This window comes from Phycodurus eques, chromosome 21 (assembly GCF_024500275.1).
Source record: "Phycodurus eques isolate BA_2022a chromosome 21, UOR_Pequ_1.1, whole genome shotgun sequence".
Classification (NCBI taxonomy): domain Eukaryota; kingdom Metazoa; phylum Chordata; class Actinopteri; order Syngnathiformes; family Syngnathidae; genus Phycodurus; species Phycodurus eques.
In genome coordinates this window covers 9,290,666-9,314,530 of record NC_084545.1, presented here as the reverse complement: position 1 = coordinate 9,314,530, position 23,865 = coordinate 9,290,666, and the positions used below count along the sequence as shown (strand labels likewise).

At 41.6% G+C, this 23,865-nt stretch overlaps 1 protein-coding gene across 14 annotated transcripts in view; it reads right to left on the bottom strand.

Moving 5' to 3' along the window:
- LOC133396798 (NEDD4-like E3 ubiquitin-protein ligase WWP1) overlaps positions 1-21,386 on the bottom strand; it is a 30,829-nt gene extending 9,443 nt beyond the window's left edge. Inside the window, exons 1-15 of one of the 14 annotated variants that reach the window (XM_061667028.1) lie at positions 21,294-21,386; positions 11,521-11,573; positions 8,662-8,753; positions 6,924-7,062; positions 6,521-6,645; positions 6,213-6,365; positions 5,116-5,182; positions 3,971-4,152; positions 3,419-3,598; positions 3,181-3,307; positions 2,999-3,094; positions 1,706-1,880; positions 1,033-1,087; positions 660-744; positions 80-208 (exon numbers count right to left, since the gene is read on the bottom strand). In XM_061667028.1, the coding sequence (XP_061523012.1) occupies positions 80-208; positions 660-744; positions 1,033-1,087; positions 1,706-1,880; positions 2,999-3,094; positions 3,181-3,307; positions 3,419-3,598; positions 3,971-4,152; positions 5,116-5,182; positions 6,213-6,365; positions 6,521-6,645; positions 6,924-7,062; positions 8,662-8,731 (1,583 nt within the window). In that variant the 5' untranslated portion in view covers positions 8,732-8,753; positions 11,521-11,573; positions 21,294-21,386. The other 13 variants (XM_061667024.1, XM_061667017.1, XM_061667025.1 and 10 more) reach the window with 13 other exon arrangements.
- Between the last annotated feature and the right edge of the window lie 2,479 nt (positions 21,387-23,865).

Genomic DNA, 23,865 nt, shown 5'->3' with positions numbered 1-23,865 from the left:
TATCAATAAACGTCATTAAACATTTGGATTTTAGACAACATTTACAATACATGAGTAAGCATTTTTTTTTTATTCTTACACAGAGGACTTTCCAGTGCGGGGGTCGCTAAATGTCGTCGTTCTGGTGTTATGATCTACAAAGTATCGAACACCTTCCCTTGTGTAACGGATCTCCCAACCCTCAGGTAGAGGGTCCTCATTCTGTAGCCTGAAACACATCAACAAATTGTTTTTATAATACATCATTGTGAGTTACCGGAAATAAATCTTTTGTGATAGAACGAGGCTTGAAATCATTCTCTGATGAGTGACGCATGACAACAGGAATGTTAGGATCTGTTGAATAGCTTCAGCTGCTGTATTTTGTTGTGATTCAAGATTACCTGAAAGTCATATAATAATTTGCCAATTGTTTGTATATTGATGCGCACTTTTTTTTATTGATGCGCACAGACTTTTTCATAAAATTTCAGCTGTGTGCAGTGATCGCACACTCTAAATTGAATAGTCATTATAGGGCATCATGGACTTTTAAATGGGGGCGCTGACAAGCCTTTCGGAATTTCACATATTCAAACCAGACCGGTGTGCTGACATGACGTAAAATATGCTGGAAAAATATGTCCTATATATTGTCTGGCCATTTCGTCTGAGCTCACCCTTGGGTTCGGGGGTCTTCCCACTGTGTTGTCTTTGTATTGTGGTTGACAAAGTATACTCTGTCATTGGAGTCCACACGCCTCTCTGGAGATGTTAAAAAAAAAAAAAAAAAGCAAAAAGCCAATAGTATCTTTAAAAACAAGGGGTATACCGATTATCAACAGTGCAGACTCAAATGACAAATGAAACAAATTTGACTGTCTCCAGTGATCTCCGAACAATAGGAATAACAGAGTGAAGATTTCGACGGCAATAAATCACTGATGACAGATTCAGAATATGCGCTGTAAAACTATTACAAACTACATCAGTAAACATCAATAAAACAACATGCATTTTATCCAGCTACCAAATGAAAAAATGTGAACTCACCCCAACCAGGAGGTAGCGGGCCAAGTGGATCGTTCTCGGCAGACATCATGGATGCCTGAAAATGAGAAATGTAGACACATCCATCTGTAAACATTTAATTTGGTGAAATAATATTCAAAAAATATAGCACATAAAGAAACAACATTGAAAAATAAACTCAATTTTATTGTGTTAACTGTGTGTGTTAAGAAAGCCATTGTACTGTGTACTGTTAAGAAAGCCATTGTGTCTGACAACTTCTCAATACTTCCCTGCTCTGACTGTCTTTTGATTAGTTTTGTAAGCTAATCAGTGTCAGGGAAGATGAAATCGCTACAGTAATTAAAGACTTTGAAATATAAACCTTGCAAAGCTAACAGAAAAACAACCAAAAGTTTGGCTTTTGATAAATAAGACGGTAACTAGACAGAGACACAGGCTGATCTATGTAAGACAAGATAGAAGCAGTGTGTAAACAGTACTTTTGTATTTATCCATCATTAGTTTTAGTACAAACCTGGACTACAAGAAATTAATATTAACATACACTATTGAGAAATTAATTTACAAAGAGAGCAACTGAAGATTTAGTTTTTTGCATTAATACGATTTCTTTATTATTGGCACGTGTAATTCCACTGGTGGAGGAACAATAGTAGGTTTTATGCAAGAAATTGGGTGATAATAGTCTTACAGAGTAGAGGTATCTCTGGTTAAACTGGTGCATAGCTCCCTGCAGCTGGCTGCGCTGACTCTGCCACTGCTCAAAATTCCGGACTGACTCCATTGTGGGACGCTGCCATGTGGTGGTGCGGGTGTTATGGTCCACGTAATAGATCCTTCCCCGGTCATCAACACGGCGCTCCCACCTAATAGAGACAAAAGACAAAGACAAAGGTAACAGTTTTTCAGTCCTCCATTTTTATGCCTAGATCAGACGACAGGATTTTGGCCCCGATATTGGCCTGATTAGCTATCAAAGGCTATTTGCCAGATCAGGCCCGACATATTTTGTTGTGAACGACAAATCTTCTTGTAGTGTGCCATAATCCACGACCAACGAGTTGGCCCAATGATAGCCCTACAACGCCAAAATGAAAAGTCTAGCATGCTTGATTTTTTTTTTTATATCTTCCATGTAGTGTGACATATCAATGACAACTCTCTGACAGCGCATCACGACATCGACCAATAGGATTGTGTATTGTGATCGGCGCTTCGCCTTCCGTGCTCGCCATTGTCAACATACTTGGGTGCCAATGTCAACATTTAATCACACGCACGAACCGATGTTAACTTAAGCTTTAGAGCATGACTGGACAGAACGCCGGCTCGTTTACATAAACGTTAGTGCTAGCACTAGCTTGCTCGGCTACATAACATTATGTTACCTGCTTGCGAGCCGTATTGTATTAAAAGTATGTGAACATACCGCATGCTCTTCTTGAATAGACAGGCCACTCCCGAGCACCGGTGACGAGACCATTTTTCTTGTAGTCTGATCCAGCCATTACGTGTTGTCTGTCTGAGGCACCGCAAAAAAGTCCCACACCGCCGAATGTTTTTTCACTGACAAAATTGAAATAAAACTTTATTGGCCGTCAGATAGTTACAGTACTACATCACAAGACACGTGACAAGGCTAAAAATAAACTAGCTTTTGAATCAGTACACGACCGCGACGTGGAGTAAATGTCTTTTGCGGAGATCGGATCGGCGAATGAGATTAAAGCCGATCTGCATAAAATGCTAATTATAGGCCTATACCAATCAAGCTGATCAGATCGGTGGAAAGTCTAGTAATTAGATTATGGGCTTCTACAAGTTTTTTTTGTTTGTTTGTTTTTTTAATATGAATGGGAGGCCGGTTATAGCCGCATGAATGGGAATTTGCTGCAATTAAATGGCAAATTATATTTCACTGTATGATGGTTGTGATGTCTTAAGTGGGCTGAGGATGGAGAACAAGAAAGAAATTCAAGCTCACCCTGGTGGCAGTGGCTGTGGTCTTTCCCAGGTAGTAGTTCTGGTGTTGTGGTCTACATAATATGTTCTCCCATGCGGGTCTTTTCGCTGCTCCCACCTGTGAGACACAATAATGTAATTAATGACAAAGAATTGGATTTTGAATCCTAGTTGAAAATTTAGTATTAGTATTTTTGTTTTTACCCAGGCGGAAGAGGGTCTGGGGCTCCAGCTGCAGGGACCTGCTGTCTGGGTTTGGCCCCATCCGTAGTTACTGTTGCAGCGCTACTACTGCTCCCACTGTCAGCTGACAAATTTGTTTCTCCCAATGCTGGGGAGGAGGACACTGATGATGAGGACGTTGCGATGGCTGTGGCACCCTGTGCTGCGGAAGTGCGCATGGAGGAGGCAGCAGTAGTAGCGGCATCAGCGGCAACCGCACCATCACTCTGCTTAGCAGCAGAAGACAAGACTGGAGCCTGTGATGTGCCATTTGGTGCTGTGTCGGAATCTGGCAGAAGGGCATCTAGAGTACAGTCCTCGAGGTTTTCTGCTTGAGGCAACACATCACCTGTTGTATCAGATGATGACTCGGCGACAGTATCACAGGTCTCCCCATTGACTGCAGCCCAGTATCAATAAATATTGTAAATACACACAGAGAAAGCACTTCATAAATTACATCCAAAATGCTTGATTGATTAAACCAATTTGCTGATAACAGTGGAAGTTTGTTTGTTTGGAGTAGTACAGTGTTCCCCCACTATTCTCGGGACTCTAGGGACATGGGCCCTGTCGTGAATAGCGGAAATCTATGAGTCAATGGCGCTCAAGTTAAATATGCATAAATTTGAACACATCAACATGCATTCATTTGTTACACCAGAGACACCAGTGAATTCAGTAACACAAAATAGTGCCACATATGGATATGATACTCAACGCGCTTAGGTTGTTTATATACTGTAAAGTGCAAAGTAAAGCTTATACTCACGAGTCCTACTCTCTGCATCACTATCTGAGGGTTGGTTGCTTGGGGTAGAGTTGGGCGTGACATCGCCATTGACGACGTGACTTAGGGCCGGGCTACAGGAACTGGAAGGCACCTGACTATTCACTCCATTAGAGGCTGAAATGGAACCTGACCGCAGGCCCAGGTCTGTTCCGTTAGCTGTGCTACAGGTGGACGTAAAAAGACTATCAAGTGAGGGCACTTTTAAATATCTCGTTACATGTTCAAGAACCTTCTGTAATACAAGTAATGAAAATCCATTGATAACAAAAATCTAAAAGAGCTAAATAATGCATTTAATATACAACTTCACTGTTTTTTTCAGTGTTAGAGAAAATAATAAATAGCATTGGGATGGTCGGATGAGGTCATTGGCAAGATGACAAGGCTCTTTCATTAGCTTGCAACATTCTGTGACTGCTGGGAATGAGCTCACAGCAAGACACCACCAAACGGCTTGTTTTGCACAGCACTGGCTGTAAGCACACTGCCAATGACATTCATTAGAGCCTGATCACATCCACATGATATAGCTTGGTTTCGTTAAAACCCCTCTTATTTTTGGTACACTGTTTATATGTGCCATGCGATCGGCTGGCTGACCAGTTCAGGATCCACCCCGCCTCTTGCCCAAAGATAGCTGGGATAGGCTCCAGCGCGCCCGCGACCCTAGTGAGGATAAGCGGTATGGAAAATGGATGGATGCATTTATTCCATTTAGTTAGTTTAGCAATGTTGCATCAGAATACAGAACAATTGTGTCAAAAGTAACATTTGTGTGTATTTTGAGCATTAGTTTAGAAAAAAAAAATACAAATAAAAAATAAATTAAAAAAATTTAAAAAAAAGTAATTTTTACATAAAACTTGACCAATCATTTTCGGAACATTGGGTGGCAATGTCCTAATAATATAATATCGTTTTACTTGTTGTTTTCACATGATCATGAAGTTGGTATCCTTTTTTGAAATGTATTATATTCTATTAGGTCTGTCAAAGCACTTTGTAAACATGTCTTTAAAGGTGCTATATAAATAATGTTATTATTATTATAGTTATTATGTGTTTTATTACATGTTTGGAGTTGGGAATGTATAATCCTAAACAGTTTACAGAAAATATTTTACCTGTTGGCAGCCCTTGAGGAAGAGGATTCTCCATTTTCATGGATGGCGTCACCATTCTGCTGGACTTCTAAAGAAGTGTGGAGGATGTTAAAAATGACTCAAGAGTAAATTTCTGGGTGAAGTGTGCATGTGTTGACTCATGAAAAGAGTAATGAGGGTGCTGACATAGGATCGGTTTTATAAAAACTAGAAAATAAAACAACATTAAAATGTGAGCAAACTAAAGGCTTATCTTGTTGGAAAGGATGCTTTCCCCACTGGTTCTGCCAAGAGACTGGATGTTTGTCAAAACAGGGGTATGTACTGTAATTTCTTGTGAATAATGCGCACATATGTATAATACGCACCACCCCCAAAGCTGCCCTCAAAATTCTGGAAAACCCTTGTACCCATGCATAATGCATTTTTACAATGCATGATTTTGCATTTACCCATATAATCAAAACATGAATTATCATCTGTATTTTGTTAGTTTTTTTAAAAGAATAATCCTGAAGTTAAGAAAAAAAAAAAAAAAAAGATTTTACAAATTCTGCCAGTGTATGTAAACTTATGAACACAACTGTAAATATATGCAGTCATACGTACCCTTGTCATATTGGAAAAAGTGTAAGCCACACCTTTTTTATAACCACAAGGTGGCGGTGGCATATTAGAATGAAAGTGTACACCTTTCTCATAACCTCTAGGTGGCGATGGCATTTTGGAATGAACGTGTACAGCTTTTTCATAACCACTAGATGGCGGCATACATTTATAAAATGTGAAGGTTTTTTCCATTTGCTCCTATAACTATGTATAATGCACACTATTGACAATTCTTTGGGGGGGAAAATAAAAAATACATTATAAACAAGAAATTATGGTAATTCAGTCATTATCAGCCTACATTGGATGTGACAGGCTAAATGTTTATAGGCTACAGTATATTCAAATTTAAAGGTTTTTTTTTTTTTTGCTTACCCTTTCCAAAATTGTTTCTATTGACTATCTCAGTTGAATTTGTCAAACAATTCGTGAAACAATCCACCTTGCGCATCGGGTTACATTTCACAAGTGGCTCATAAAACTAGAACAGGAAAAAATGCTGAGCTTACTTGTGCCATTTGCTGCATTTCCATTGGTTAGTGGTGGCAGTTCCTGCTGGTCACTGACATTAAGTCCATCTAGGTAGACTGTCAGCTCCCCTGCAGGCATCAGAACGCCCTTGTGCTCCACACTCAGTTTCAGCACCTCCTTCACATTCTCCACTGTAGAGCCAACAAAATGAATGGGTTAAAAACATAAAGCAAAATGGCAGGTGCCTGCAATGTAAAAATTAAAATTTGTCCTGTAGTGACCTTCCTGCAATGGTATTTGCTTTCCTAAAAAAGGTGTTTATTGTACTGTTTTGTATAAATCATACATTTGCTTTCATGCTGCTCCAAGGTTTCTATCAGGTCCAGCGAAGCTTTGCCCAGCAGAGCATCTGCTTTCAAGGTGTGGTGACTCCATACTTTGAAGTCTACCTGGCTGCGCGGTGTTACATTCCTAATGGTTCAGAAATGGTACACATCAGTAGTGCAGTTACACTTAAGCAGCGAACATTTTCCCTCTTAATGACGGAGTTACACAAGCAAAATGCAAAGACTCGAATAAGAGTATGAGAGAGCACAGATGGTAAGTGTCTGCAGCTCAAATCAGAAGCTTTGTCATCGAGTGAAATACTGTGTGACAAGACAATGGAAAGAAAACATTGCATATAGGTTACAAAATTAACTATCCAATGACCACCACATGTGCACCAAGAAAAACCTGTTGTCTCGTACAGAGTAAGCCTTTCATCCCATTTCGGACTAGATGAGCTGTGGGACTTCGCTGTGCGACGTGACTCCCCCTCTGCTGTCACCTCCACATAAATGGCAACTCCAAATAAGCTTTTCTTCCTTTTGATTTTGGCACAGGAAACTATTTGAGGACAAATGGAGGACACTGAGGTTAGCAATTACACAATGCATTGTACAAGTGTTAGGCATTACATATACTATCAGCTAGACTTTACACCGATTTGATCGGTTTGATCAGTATCGGCCGATGATCGGCTGTCATGTCATAATTCGCAGATCCGATCAGTGACGTCATCGATCGGCTCCACAAAATAAATGTCCGGGTTGCCGTCGCGTATGAATCCAAAAGCTAGTTTATTTTTAACCTTGTCACGTGTCTTGTGGCGTAGTACTGTAACTATCTGACGGCCAATAAAACATTTTTCAAGCTTGTCGGTGAAAAAACACAAAGTCTCTGTGGTACTATTTTGCTGCACTATTTGCATATCTGTTGTTGTTGACAAATACTGGCCACTCATGCCAGAGTAGCATCTGCACCACTTGCACACTGACTGAGGAGTATCTGCAATGTTCACAGAATCGACATTGTCCCAGATTATCTACTTTACTTTAAACTGCATATATTCCTTGAAGTCTCGGCGCACTTTGCATAATGGTCATTGCATCGGACTATTGCTAACCGCTCTAATTGCTAGGACTATGCATCTTTTTGCACATTTGTAAAAAAAAATAATTTGTTTTTATTTATTTATTTATTTTTTTAAATATGTACCGGCATTACCAGATTACTAGCAACCTTTTATTGCTCAGTGTTTTTCTCAATGTCTTTATGTCTCAAAAGTATTCTCTGTTAATTGACTGTCTGTTGTCGTACTAGAGTGGCTCCAACTACCGGAGATAAATTCCTTGTGTGTTTTTTGGACATACTTGGCAAAATAAAGATGATTCTGATTTGTATAGCGTCACGTGTCTCCCAAGTAATTCACCACAATAAAACTGACATGTTTTCCACTGCAATGCACTGTAGTTAAAAGATAAGTTACCCTGCTTCTTGTATTTCTTCATCTACTGTGAATCTTTCTTTGAATTCCGGCAGTCAGGATTCCCCGTCTTACCATGTTGCCTCTCAACAGGTCAGTCTTGGTACTACATCAGCTATCTCGTTTGGAGGAGTAGACTCCTGATTCAATTGTCAATAGAGATATCATTTTGTGTGTGGGATGTACTTAGATTTCCATTGTTCACAAACTACATATAGTGTGGGTGAGTCAGTTTATTAACAAATCAGGTTCTGCAATGCAAGCAGATGAAACTGCCTTCACAGGTTATTGGAAGCAGAGGGGTCTCTTTCTTGATGTGATTTTAAAAAAAGCTTTCGCAACATATTTGTGATGCCTTCCTGAACAATAAGCAACTGTGATTTGGGCAACTAACACTTCAACAGGTTATTTGAACTTTACTGCCCAAATGTATTTGGATTCATTAAGTTATTTGAAGATTGATATACTGTATAATGTATTTGGATTCATGTTCAGCGTTGTGGTATGTTGTTTAGTGTTCGACTTTGGAGTAATCCAACACTCCAAAAGCCTCGTCAGCAGCGATGGAATGCATATGACAATTTGTACTCTCAGGTTGTGATATAGTTAGACAGCTATATATGTTATTCCCACAAGCTGTGATAACAAATGGGTGTACTCAGTACAAAATCTGGACTCACCAACTGCATGGAGCTGTGATGTTTCTCTGTAGTTATGGCCCGACTCTGCTCTGAGCGAGGCTGTGGCCATGTCCTACACCACGGTGGGAAACCTCAAACCAACACACAGGCTTAGCACATATCACATGCGCAATTACATCAATACACTGTAAGTCTATGAATTAGCATTTTCATTATATATATTCACTTAAACCCTTTTCTTCACTTAGCCAACTTTTTTATATACTTAACATAGATTACATAATCCAAACTGGCATGTTTATTTACATTAAAATTCAGACTAAATAAGGCTATTATTTATAATAAGTACCGCACCACAAAAGTTTTTTTCTCATGTTTTTATGGCCAAGTTTTATCAATCTTTCAACTCTTAAGCAAATACAAATACCATAGCAGCACATGTTGAGATCTGAAGTACTCTAAAAGTAAATTGTATTATTATATTTGCTTATTAAACACCACGGCACCACCACAACTGAATTTCTAACCTAGGGGAAACACTGCTTATAAACAAAACATAAAAAGTTTTCTGCATACACAAAATACATGTACTTAAACAGTGGAAACTCTAAAGTCAAACATACGTAAAGTGTCACATCATATTAAATGCATAGTAGTAAAATGATAAAAACCCTAATTGTTATAAAAGTATAAAAACGTATCTCGTATACTTTTAAATCAAAATAATATCTCCTTGGTTTTGAAATAGACAACATACATGTCAACACATAAAAATGTGCCGTTTGTTGGCAAGCTGCTCTGTCCATTTTAATGGTAGTCATAAATTAAAAATATATATCTGCTTGATCAAATTAATGTGTGCATAGACTTGATATTTCCTTAACTGTTTTGCCGATACTGTACTGAGCAGCCAGACACGTTCGTACAGTGGGGCAAAAAAGTATGTAGTCAGCCACCAATTGTGGAAGGTCTCCCACTTAAAGGTCAGAGGACAAAGATTTTAAAAACATTCTTGATAACTCTAGAACCCCCTTTATAAACCACATCTGCTATTTCGAAGTGATTATATTGCAGATATACAGCAGTTAAATCGATAAATATGATGCAGAAAGCGGCTTCTGCTTTTTGCAGCCAGCGCCTTCCGGTCTTCGGCTCTATCCGTCTTCGGCTCTGTGACGTCACACGAGTCAAACAGCCTGTTCATTTGGCGTTGTGTGCTATTGCTCCATGCTGTTGTTCCGTCCTTGTATATTTGTTGTCGTACGATTTAACGATGTCACGATGGTTTATTGTGTGGCATCTGGTTGTACAAATGGTTCAGGCAGCGGCAAGAGTTTTTTTCGGGGCTTTCCAAGTGAAAAAGGAATAAGTGACGAGTGGATAGGGAAAGTCAATCGACAGGGGAAGAAACGTGGTCAGCTATGGGTGCAAGCATTCCAAACTGTGCCCATCACTTCGAACCGCCGTGTTTTGAGAAACACTTAGCAGAAAGCATTGGATACAGAGGCAGAGGCTGAAACCAGCTGTGGTGCCAACTATTTTTCCTCCAGCCATTGGGATCTCAACCGCCAGCAAGAGAACTAAATCTCGCAGCCGCCACGGTGCCGCGGCGCAGACAAGAGGTGAGGACTTCTTTGTATATACTTACGACTCTATTATGGTTACTATGCACTGGGGAGTAGGAAAAAAAGACCCACGCAGTACTTTTCAGTACTGTCGTCTGTCTACCTTTGACTATATGACAAGCCAACAGACACAGCAAAGACTTTGTGTGCAGCGTGTTATAACGCTACTCGAGCGAGGGGCACACAATATATAGGAATAGTGCATACTATGTAAATGCTCGTGCCGTGTCACTGAAACATATATGAATATATAATACGTATAGTCGTGCTCAAAAATATTGGCACCCCTGGGGTGCAAATATTTCAAGCCATGACTGTATAAAAAGACATGCTTTTGACATACCGTCACATCGAGCCAGTGGCCGCTCTCTTTTTCTGTTGTACAGCTGCTACTTGGCTGCTCGTCAACTTCACTGTTCCGACATCCTGATCGGCTCAAACGTACGGTTTGACGATGCCAAGTTCAATTGGGTGCTCCTGGAAATCCTCCTCCTCCTCACATTCAAACACATTGCTCGCCATAACGTATAGAGTGTAGCGCACTGTGTTTGTCAATTGCAACGTCACTTCTGGTAGCCCTTGTGGTGGATAGAGTAACCACACCCCGGTGTCTTGAGCTTCGGGTATGTTCGGGGAGGACTCAATATGAGTCATAAAAACCAAATTTTTTTAGCTGAACTGTGGTTGAAAACTTGCTAGACGTTACGTACATAACATAAACAATGCAAATATGAATTTTAACAGACCCCATAACATCTTTGTCATCTGACCTTTAAAAAGATGAGAGAGGCCTGTAATTTTCATCATAGGTATACCTCACCTATGAGAGAAAAAATTAGAAAAAAAAAATCCAGAAAATCACATTGTCTGATTAGTACTTTTGTATAGTGGCTTCCGGAAAAAGAAAGAAGAGGGGGGAAAAAAAGTACAGGGGAAGGGGGAAACTTGGTGGACTTAAGCCTAGATGCACACAGAACTTAAGTCTCCCATGACAGTTTTGCTTGATGACTGTTCAACCAAAGGTTTTTGACTGTTTGAAGGTTCCACTGTTGAAATTATTAGGGGATGTGAATCTCCATCATTGGGGCCAATGCAATAAATATAGATACACAGTCAATGATACATTATTTTGTGTAATGACTGAAATTGTATGGGTGGAAGAATTTTACAAATCAGGCCATCGCATAGTAGACTTTTTTTTTTTTCTTTTTCCTTATTCCTTAACTATAAATCTCTAACGTATACTGTTTGGATACATTGCTGCTATACTTACAGTTAGCATGTGTTACTCGACACTCCAGTTTAGCCCACGCCGTGTCCCATGGTCTAAAAGACAAAGGAGGGAAAAAAAGACACTTTAAATTGGGTCTTTTAAAGAGAAATCGGGGCATGGTTTAATGCGGATTGCAGCTCGTAATTTAGAATGAATTCTGATTCTCTAACATACACACGGTGGTGTGAAGAAAACTTTCCAGTATGCACGTGTGATGAATCTGACGGTGATTTTGTATAAACACTCAACATTTCTACACATTTATTAGTGAATGAGGCCAAATTATTCCATTGTCAAACAACAAAATTAATCCTTTATTTTTTTTTTGTAATCTGCATCAAAATGGTATTTCTCTGTATGTTCCAAATAGCCACAAAGTTGGAGAATTAGATAGGCAGTCCAACACGGATGCATACAGGAGCAGCTGTAGACACAGAAGGATTCTACTGAGACTACTTAATCAGGAACAGCGATACTCATTCACTGGTATTTTGGGCATCTGCAAACAATACCTATACACCACCACATAAATCAAATAATTAGAGGAGGAGAACTTAATGTATCCAGAAATTTTTCAAACTGCTTCACTTTTTCCACATTACAGGCTCATTCCAAAATGGATTAAATGAAATTTTTTTTTCCTTCAAAACACCCCATATTAACATTGTGAAAGGGATCATCCCTGACATGTTTCTGCACCTTAAAATTGACTCCAGATGTGATAAATTCAGTTGATTGAACATGATTTGGGAAAGCACACAACTGTCTCTATAGGGGTCCCACAGGTGTCAGAGCACAGTCCAAGCATGAAATGAATCAAATAAATTGTCTGTAGACCTCAGAGACAGTGTTGTCTCGAGGTACAGACCTGGGGAAGGCTACAGAAAAATGTCTGCTGCTTTGAAGCAGCCAATGAACACAGTGGTCTCCACCATCATCCGTAAATGGAAGAATTACGGAACCACTAGGTCTCCTAAAGCTGGCCACCCGTCTGAACTCAGCAATCGGTAGAGAAGGGCCTTTGTCAGGGAGGTGACCAAGAACCCAGTGGTCCCTCTGTTAGAGCTCCAGCGTTCTCTGGGAAAAGAGAAGAACTTCCAAAAGGACTCTCAGACCATCAGAGACTAAATTCGCTGGCCTGATGAGTCAAAGACTGAAATCTTTGGCAAGAAAGCCGGATGTCATGCTTGGAGGAAACCAAGCACCACTCATCACCTGACCCTACAATGATCCATGGTGGTGGCACCATCATGCTGTGGAGATGTTTTTCAGCAACAGGAACTGGAGAGTAGTCAAGAATGAGGTAAAGATGAATGCAGCAATGTACAGAGACATCCTGGATGGAAAAACTACTCCAGAGCACGCTTAAACTCAGACTAGGGCCACAGCTCATCTTGCAACAGAACAATGACCTGAGGCACACTGCCAAGCTACAGAGATGAATGGCTTCAGGACAACTCTGTGCATGCCCTTGAGTGATTTAGCCACAACCCTGACTTTAATCTGATTGAACGTCTCTTGAGAGAGTTGAAAATGGCTGTGCACTGACGCTCCCCACCATCAACCTAATGGAATTTAAGAATCATCATATAATTTATATATACACTTTTAGAAAGTTTTTCATATTGTCATTATTGGGTGACTGGCGTATAGCTTTGGTGGGGGGGAGGGAGAGGGGATTATAATATTCCGCTTTGGAATATGGCTGTAACTAAAACTAAATGCTGAACAAGTGCTGTGAATACTTTCTGGATGCACTGTACGAAGATATGAACCAAAGGTGAGCTAGTGTGAATACGTGTGGGGGTTTTTTCTGCATGCTTAAGAATTTAGGCTTGAAAGGACAATAAGCCTTGGAACAACAATGAGCCTATCAGTTACGCGTACAAGTGTACATAAAGTCGATACATCATCAAAAACCTAGTTTGAGCAGCTGTCAAATGATGGTTACATAAACAGAGAGCTGATTAGAAAGCAGTATACATTTGCATATGTTGCGTTAGTGCTTTTTGTTCTTCTTTAGACACAGACTAGTTGAAAATGAATCCACAAGAACTCTAATGGGTGCAGGCTAGTACAAGGACTCCATGTTGCTTCTATTTCTTCAAAACAATTATTCAGCAATGCAACGTGACATGGCTGCCATCTTGGAGGAATTTTCTAAAAAAAAAAAAAAAAAAAAAAAAAAGATTAAATGAGTACTTCAAATGCCTCTAAAATCCTCCATAACAAATAAATTTACCCCCAACTGAAGAAGAGAGAGGAAAAAAAAAAGATTAAATGAGTACTTCAAATGCCTCTAAAATCCTCCATAACAAATAAATTCACCTCCAACTGAAGAAGAAGAAGGGAAAAAAAATAAAAATAAAATAAAAAAAATCACACCTCTGACTTCTGCGTGAACCACCACGAACAGGATCTGAGACACATCTTCAAACAACAAAGATTAACAAAGCGGCAGGCCCAGACCATGTGTCCCCAACCTGCCTCAAAGTCTGCGCGAACCAGCTCGCTCCAGTTTTCACACAGATCTTCAATAGATCTCTGGAACTGTGTGAAGTACCATTGTGTTTCAAACGCTCCACCATCATTCCAGTCCCAAAGAAATATACAATCTCGGGTCTAAATGACTACAGGCCTGTCGCTTTGACATCTGTGGTCATGAAGTCCTTTGAACGTCTCGTGCTGGACCACCTAAAGAGCGTCAGAGGTCCCCTGCTGGACCCCCTACAGTTTGCCTACCGAGCGAACAGGTCTGCGGATGATGCAGTCAACATGGGACTGCACTTCATCCTAGAACACCTCGATAGTGCAGGGAGCTACGTGAGGATCCTGTTCGTGGACATCAGCTCAGCGTTCAACACCATCATCCCTGAACTCCTTTCCTCCAAGCTTCTCCAACTCAGCGTCTCGCCTGCCATCTCCCAGTGGATTTACAGCTTTCTGATGGGCAGGACACAGTAAGTGAAGCTGGAGGAGACCACATCATCCACACGCAACATCAGAACTGGGGCACCCCAAGGTTGTGTCCTCTCTCCGCTGCTCTTCTCTCTCTACATGAACAACTGCACCTCAACGCACCCACCTGTCAAACTCCTGAAGTTTGCAGATGACACCACTCATCGGCCTCATCAAAGACAGTGACGAGTCTGCATATCGACAGTAGGTGGAGCGGCTGGAGCTGTGGTGCGGCCCACACAACCTGGAGCTGAACCCGCTCAAGACTGGAGAGATGATCGTGGACTTCAGGAGGCATCCTTCACCACAGCTGCTCCTCACGCTGTCCAGCTGCCTTGTGTCAACTGTCGAGACCTTCAAGTTCCTGGGAATTACAGTCTCTCAGGACCTGAAGTGGGCGATCCACATCAACTCCGTCCTCAAAAAGGCCCAGCAGAGGATGTACTTCCTGCGGCTTCTGAGAAAGCACGGCCTACCACAGGAGCTGCTGAGGCAGTTCTACACAGCGGTCATCGAATCAGTCCTGTGTTCTTCCATCACAGTCTGGTTTGGTGCTGCTACAAAAAAGCACAAACTCAGACTGCAACAGACAATCAAAACTGCTGAAAAGATTGTCGGTACCCCCCTAACTACCCTTGAGGACTTGCAAGGGTAGTTGCCAGAACTAACACAAGGGCGTGCACAATCCTCTCGGACCCTCCACATACCGGTCACCAGCTCTTCCAGCTCCTTCCCTCAGGTGATCGCTACCGATCAATGCAAACTAGAACTAGCAGACATTCCAAGAGCTTCTTCCCTCTTGCAATCAACTTCTTAAACAGCTAACCAACAATTCCATTACAACATGCTGCCAATTTTTATTTTTTTTGTCTTGGGTTTGTTGTCACATTTCTGTCGGGCCAATTATACATACTCGTGCACTCACTGTAGTAGTCTCGCCATGCTGGCCACTCATGCCAGAGTAGCATCTGCCCCACTTGCACACTGACTGAGGAGTATCTGCAACATTTGCATAATCAACATTGTCCCAGATTATCACGCTACTAGTCGCTTTAAACTGCATACACTCCTTGAAGTCTCGGGGCCCTTTGCACAATGGTCATTGCACCGGACTATTGCTGTGTTAGTCATTCAAACTGCTCTAAGTGCGAGAGGACTCTGCATCTTTTTGCACAATTGTCAACATTTTTTTTTATAAATTGTACCGGCATTACCAGATAACTAGCAACACTTTATTGCTCAGTGACTGTTTTTCTCAATGTGTTTATGTCTCAAAAGTGTTCTCTGTCAATTGACTGTCTGTTGTCGTACTAGACCGGCTCCAACTACCGGGGACAACTTCCGTGTGTGTTTTTTGAACATACTTGTCAAATAAAGATGATTCTGATTCTGATTTATGCTATTTAAGTGGCGTTTTTAGGGAGAGTAATACCATTTGAAACACCACGGTAATTTTGACGTGTCCACTTTGAGAACCCCTTGGAATTCTGGCTCATATACACTTATTGGGTGGCACGGTGGACGACTGGTTAGAGCGTCTGCCTCACAGTTCTGAGGACCGGGGTTCAATCCCCGGCCCCGCCTGTGTGGAGTTTGCATGTTCTCCCCGTGCCTGCGTGGGTTTTCTCCGGGCACTCCGGTTTCCTCCCACAGCCCATAAACATGCATGGTAGGTTAATTGATTACTCTAAATTGCCCGTAGGTGTGAATGCGAATGGTTGTTTGTTTGTATGTGCCCTGCGATTGGCTGGCAACCAGTTCTGGGTGTAGCCTGCCTCCTGCCCGATGATAGCTGGGATAGGCTCCAGCACGCCCGCGACCCTAGTGAGGAGAAGCGGCTCAGAAAATGGATGGATGGATGGATGGATGGATGCGCTTATTGGTAGATATTTTTAAATGAAACTTCTCAGCCAGTTGGAGAAAGGGTTTCCAGAGTACCAGACAAAAAAAGGTCAAAAAAGTAAAAAAAGGAGATATGGTGAGAAATAATGAAGTTATACTGTTTTATTCTAATTTTAAAGCATTTTAGACCAGATTTTCTAATATCACATAAAACGAAGCCTTTCTTTTTCCCCCACACCAAAAACTCAATTTCTCCAAAACCCATCATCTGATTTTCAAAATTCTTGATTAACTCAGGTTGAAGTGGCTATTACAACCAGACTCAAAATTTTGATAGACTTGTCATTTTTGGGATATCTTTCGGGATATCAGCAAGCACGCTTTGCCTGTTATCAGGGGAGAGTAAGGCGCAGAGGATTACTTTCAAAAGTGTGTTTTTATAAGTTTAAAACCAAACAGTACTTCCAACTTATAAACTGACATTTGGGGTCATTTTGGACCCCCCTGTAAATCCAGAATACAGGAAATCTTATTGTGTGGGAGTAGTACATTTTTTGTTTTTTAACATATGGTCTCTCTTAATCACAGATTTTCACCCATTGTAGATGGGTCTGTAATGTATCCTCCACGATAAACGTGTTCACTGTGCAGTAAATTCCAAACACATTCCTCAAACTCCAGTAAAATTGACGATTAAGCTCGACCTTAATGGAGATCAATTCTACCTTTTACACAGTTGAGCAACTGAATCAGTAATTATTCTTGCATTTGCAGCACAATGATAGTGATGACACTACTGTCTGCTCTCCATAATTAGCCTCCCCATACTGACAAGAAGCTGCAAAGGCACAGCTCTCATATGTGAACACTTGAAATACCGAACGAAAATGCAATGATGGGAAGTAACCAAGTACAAATACTTAATTACTGTAATTAAATAGATTTTTCAGGTATCTGTACTTTAATATTTGTTTTTAAGACAACTGTGTACTTTTAGTTGAAAACATATCTGTACTTTTTACTCATGACTTTGTAAAAATAGGCTTGTTACATTTTTCAACCTCCTTGGATGACAACAAGACTTAGAAAATACAAAGGCAATTGATTAAATGTTTAATGTACTATTACCAGATCAACAATGTACGTAACTACTGTTCTATCTGGATAAATAAAGGTTACAAATTACCTAAATTATGTTTTGCACAGGCGGCCGACTGGTTAGAGCGTCTGCATCACAGTTCTGAGGACTGGGGTTCAATCCCCGTCCCCACCTGTGTGTTTTCTCCGGGCACTCCGATTTCCTCCCACATTCCAAAAAACATGCATGGTAGGTTAATTGATGACTCTAAATTGCCCGTAGGTGTGACTCTGAGTGCGAATGGTTGTTTCTTTGTATGTGCCCTGTGATTGGCTGGCAACCAGTTCAGGGTGTACCCTGCCTCCTGGCCTATGATAGCTGGGATAGGCTCCAGCACGCCCGCGACCCTAGTGAGAAGCGGCTCAGAAAATGGATGGATGGATGTTTTGCACATACCTTACACACTTCAAGCTGGAAGCTAATCATGGTTGTATAGGAGCAGCTGCTTCCTGGTGCAATAAATTGTATTTTACATATCACTGGCGTCGGGCAAAATCCTCATCCCGCAAAAACTACCACTTTTCAGGAAACAACAAAAAAAAAAAACAGCATGTATGTTGAGCCATTGACATTGCATCATCAAAGACAGCAAGCCATTTTCAACAATTGAAAAAATATGGAATTGACCAAATGTGGACATAGGTGGTTTCGGCCAGACACCAGTGATATGATCTGATTAGTCGACTAATCACAAAAATAATAGGTGACTAGTCGACTTTCAAAATAATCGTTTGTGCCAGCCCTAGTTAAGTGTGTATGAATCATTGTGAAGCACCATCTGTGTTTTATCTGCAGAAAGTAGAGATAGACCGATGTTTTTTTTTCAGGGTTGTTACGAGATAAGGACCATTAATAGGGTTGGGCATCGTTTGAATTAGCGCGATTCCGGTTACGATTCCGGTACCTTAGTTCGATTGCGGTTCCAAACGATTCTCGATTCTGATTCTTTTAGGAGGCTGGGTCAAAAAAGTTGGCGTGGTTCAAATGAAGGGTGTCCAAATTATGAACATCGATTTTCTTTGCAGCCCGCAGCATAGACTAAAATTAACATTTGACTCGAGGTTCTTTATAATCAGTATCAATATCAAACCTATGAACTAAAATGCAATGTGTGTGGAACTAACCCAATTGATTTAATATACATTCATGTTTCAGCTAAAAGTTAAATATTTTAGTCAATGTTTAATATAATCAATATAAATTGTTAAAATAGTTATTTTAACTGTTTTAACTATTTTATTTTATTGTTTCACTCACCCAGTTGACAGAGTTGACTTCACTGACAGCATTGTTAAATGCTATATAGCTGCCCCTGTATGATGGAACCTAATGCTAGAAAATGCTGATTCCTTTCCCTACTTACCGATGAGGCACAAAGCTAGTGTTTTTGATACTGTGAGGCAACGTTTATGTGAATTTTGTCCCAATCCATTGTGATGTAAAGTTGCTGTGGTGAAGTTTTAGCTCAATGTAAAGTTTTTTGGGTTTTTTTGTCATCGGCGCTTATGTTGGTTTGAAGACTAAAATAAACACTAAAAAACATCAGTGCAAAAGTGCAAGCAACCGTTTACCTTGTTAGCTGTCTCAATGTTGGCATATATGTTTTTTATTGTTTCACTCACCCAGTTGACTGAGAGTGGACTTTACTGAAGCTCCACACGGTGTAGGCTGAGGCTTGGAGCATGTCAGACACTACACACTGTGAAAACCTCCTTTGCACAAAATAATCTTATTCCACTGAGGCGACTGGTCATTCATTTTAACAAAGTTAAGACATACTTTTGTTCGCCGCCGTTGGGCATAAACACGTCATCGTGCGCGTTCTTCTTCGTTGGTTTACGCTGCGTCTTTGTTGTTTTTCGCCACTTCTTCTTCGCGGCTAGAGGACTAGGCATCGAAACTGGGAACTGAATTTTAAAAATTTGAATGGTTCCGGGAGAACCGGAACGTTCGTGCCCGTTCCAATCAGTTCTTGATTCTCGATGTCCAACCCTAATTATTAGTGGTCAAGGATATTATCAACTGATAACTGATAATTGGAGACGATATTCATTGGCTGTAAAAGGGAAGCCATTAGCTTCAAAATTTTGAATAATACAAAATGGTTTATTAAAGAGCTTTTCAGAGTAGTAACAGGTTAGTTTTTTTTATCATAAACAATAGATATATTTGTTTTAAAATTCTAACAAAAATTGCAGGGAGCTCTTTCACCTAAGTTAAAAGCAAAAAGTGCAAGGAGTTCCCAGGGTCAGCAGCATCTAGCACAAAACTAACTGAAATTTTAAATAACATTTACCCAGTTTTAGATTGATCGCTTATCAGCCGTTGCAGAGAGAAAATGTTATTTAAAAAGGCAGATGCCGATATGCGACAAAATGCCAAATATTGGCAACGACCTGGCCAGTAATCAGTCTATCCCTAGTGGAAAGTCTTGACAGAACGTGAGAAACATTAGGGACTCCATCTGAACGTGACTGTCTGGGTAGGGAACATACTGGCATCCATGGTAAACCACAGGCCAAACCTTTAGTGTGATTTTAAGCATTATTCGGAAGGAGGGGAAAAAAAAGAAAGGAAAAAAAAAACTTAACAGCAGCAACATAGAGGAAAGTTAACAAGGTAAACATTCAGGCAAACCAATGCAACAGAAGTTATCAAAATGGGTATTACATATAATTGGCAGAAAATATCAATTTTAACATTTGCATTTAAGTACATTACAGAGTGTATTTTTTTCTAAGGAGTTGAATATACACATCTAGCAGTCTTTTTTTTAAGTATCTACTTTTATTGAAGTACAGTGTGTCACCTCTGCTATAATTTCACTTATCACTGTCATACATCCATCCATTTTCTGAGCCGCTTCTCCTCAGTAGGGTCGCGGGCGTGCTGGAGCCTATCCCAGCTGTCATCGGGCAGGAGGCGGGGTACACCCTGAACTGGTTGCCAGCCAATCGCAGGGCACATACAAACAAACAACCATTCGCACTCACAGTCACACCTACGGGCAATTTAGAGTCTTCAATTAATGTCATACAATAAAATTGAAAATGCGTTGCCATCATCTCACCACTGTTTAAGTGTTCCAATATTAACAAAATTGCTACTAATCAAACAGCATGCCTACTCTGTGTTAATTTGTAGTGTCATTCACCCAGCTACCAAAAGGCAGATTTAATTATCAACCTTTTGTATCATTTCGTCCTGCTCAGCGCTGTATACATAATCACAACGTTGGTCTTTATAAGTCTACAACACCTTGGTGACATATCTAAACAATGACATGAACACCACTTGCCATCTTTGGACAATCAGCCCACTTTATAGTATTAGCTCAAGGTGTTTAACAGATTTATCAGCTCATTTTACACAAGACGTCGTGTGGGTTCACTGCCAATCTAAACCAATGATTGAACTACGCCTATCACATTTATGTGTGTTTGGTTACGTTTGCTAGGTTTGCTAACGACATGATAATGTTCGGCACCCAAACGCTAAAGTCACCTAGCTAGCTTGCTAACTGTCAATAGTTAGCTACATAGCTAGCTAACACGAATACAACTTAATTATGCTTCAATATGTTCGATTATGCTGCTAAAGGGGTTCTATTTGTGTCCACTGTTACAATATAAGTACACGTACGTCTTACTTGTAGTTTAGCTCACACGGCTTACATTGTCAGCTAGTCGACTTGATAGCAAACTTTAGCAGCGTTTGCTAATCGTACGCCATCGTTGAGACTCAACTGTTTTGTAAATGTGTGAAGAAAATGGACATTGTACGAACGTCATACAGTCATGACGATTCCAGCGGAGGCGGGCGCATTTGTCAATACCTTGTCCGTTTGCCTCTCAGTCCCCAACTGCGGTCAAGCCAGCCTCCACTCGTAAAGTAGCAGTCAAGCCAGCCGCCCCTAATTTTGTTCATACTAGGCATTACGGTAACAAATCGCCAACGAGCGGTGAAAGCCACCTTCAAACTAAAAGCCACCCAATAATACGGACGTCAATGCTCTTCGGCGATACCAATGGGATTATGTTGGGGTGGCTTTAGCTCAGTAGGTAGAACAGGTTCGAATCCCTGCTTCGACTGTCTGCATGTCGAAATGTCTTTGGGCAAGACACTGAACCCTAATTTGCTCCCAGTGGGCCTGGCAGCGCCTCGCATGGCAGCAGTCGCCCATTGGTTTATGAATGTGTGTGTGAATGTGAGGCTTTGTAAAGTGCTTTGGGCACTGTGATGGTGACGATAAAGCGCTATATAAGTGCAGTCCATTACCATTTATTTTTCCCAAGGTATCAAACAAAGTACATTTTTAATGTATCTCAAGATTCAAATTAACTTTGCTGGTTGCATTCCTTAACCGAAGAGCACTGACGGCCGTATTATTGGGAAGCTTTTATTTTGAAGGTGGCTTTCGCCGCGAGTTACCGTAATGCCTATTATAAACAAAATTAAGGGCGACTGTCTTGACTGCTACTTTACGAGTGGAGGCTGGCTTGACCGCAGTCTTTCAACCACGGGCTGACGCCGACGTCAGTGGCTTCCGTCCGTCCTGTTAAGGGTAGAGGCCTCCAGTCTTGTACGGTTCTTTCGCTATCCCGGTTCACAAACCACTAAGCAGAAGGGAAAAAAAACAGTAGAGCGGCGACGGGTGCGCCACCTCCAAAACAAAATCGCTGCGTAATAACGTGACAGATGTAGCACTCGAAACCAGCACCTTCACAATACGTTCATGCACGACATTGCATAAACTCATGGAGTTTTCCCGTGCTCGTCACAAGTAAACTGTGCGTGTGTGTTACAATGCAGAACTCAGGCCCACTTGCAGCTACTTGTCGGTGTAAACAGAGGGTTTGGGTACATTTTGTTTTCCCAGTTTCACATTTGTAAATGCAATCACAATCAGAGTGAACATTATCAGATTTTCTGCAAAACCTGCCCTCTTATTTTGCTATAAACATCATAAACAGCCACAAAATTCAGTACACCTCCATAGTTATAGAAAGCTGTATGAGCTTGTATCGATCGATATCCTTATTATCCAGCTTAAGGTCCATTTACTAGTACACTTTTTTTGTCCTTATACAATTCAAGACAATTCAGTACAACAATTCATGTTGTACTGAATCCAGAAATGAACAGGTAGCCAGTGCAAATGATGACAAAACTGGAAACGTCGCTGAACCTCTGGAATCTAGACAAAAGCTTAGTAGTGTAATTCTGAACTAATTGGATATGGTCTAATGAAGATTTGTGCTGCAGGGGAAATATTTGTTTGCCCCTCCTTGAGCCGTCACCTTATCGTGGTGGAGGGTTGTCTGGGGCTTCAGCCCCTGGCAGGGTCACCCATGGCAAACAGGTCCTAGGTGAGGGACCAGACAAAGCACAGCTCCAAAGACCCCTATGATGAGAAAAATGATTGGATTACGTGTTCCCTTGCCCGGACGCGGGTCACAGGGGCCCCCATCTGGAGCCAGGCCTGGAGGTGGGGCTCGAAGGCGAGCGCCTGGTGGCCGGGCCTGCACCCATGGCTGTTGTTTGTGCCTATGCGCCAAACACCAGTTCAGAGTACCCACCCTTTTTGGAGTCCTTGGAGGGGGTGCTGGAGAGCGCTCCCACTGGGGACTCCATCGTTCTGCTGGGGGACTTCAATGCTCACGTGGGCAATGACAGTGAGACCTGGAAGGGCGTTATTGGGAGGAACGGCCCCTCCGATCAGAACCCGAGCGGTGTTCTGTTATTGGACTTCTGTGCTCGTCACGGATTGTCCATATCGAACACCATGTTCAAGCATAAGCGTGTCCACACGTGCACCTGGCACCAGGACACCCTAGGTCGCAGTTCGATGATCGACTTTGTGGTCGTGTCATCGGACTTGCGGCTGCATGTCTTGGACACTCGGGTAAAGAGAGGGGCGGAGCTGTCAACTGATCACCACCTGGTGGTGAGTTGGCTCCGATGGTGGGGGAAGATGCCGGTCCGACGTGGCAGGCCCAAACGTATTGTGAGGGTCTGCTGGGAACGTCTGGCGGAATCCCCTGTCGGAAGGAGTTTCAACTCCCACCTCCGACAGAACTTTGCTCATGTTCCGGGGGAGGCGAGGGACATCGAGTCCGAGTGGACCATGTTCCGCGCCTCCATTGCTGAGGCGGCCGACCGGAGTTGTGGCCTGTCGTGGCGGCAATCCCCGAACCCGTTGGTGGACACCAATGGTGAGGGATGCCGTCAAGCTGAAGAAGGAGTCCTATCGGGCCTTTTTGGCCTGTGGGACTCCTGAGGCAGCTGATGGGTACCGGCTGGCCAAGCGGAATGCAGCTTTGGTGGTCGCTGAAGCAAAATCTCGGGCATGGGAGGAGTTCGGTGAGGCCATGGAGAAAGACTTCCGGACGGCTTTGAGGAAATTC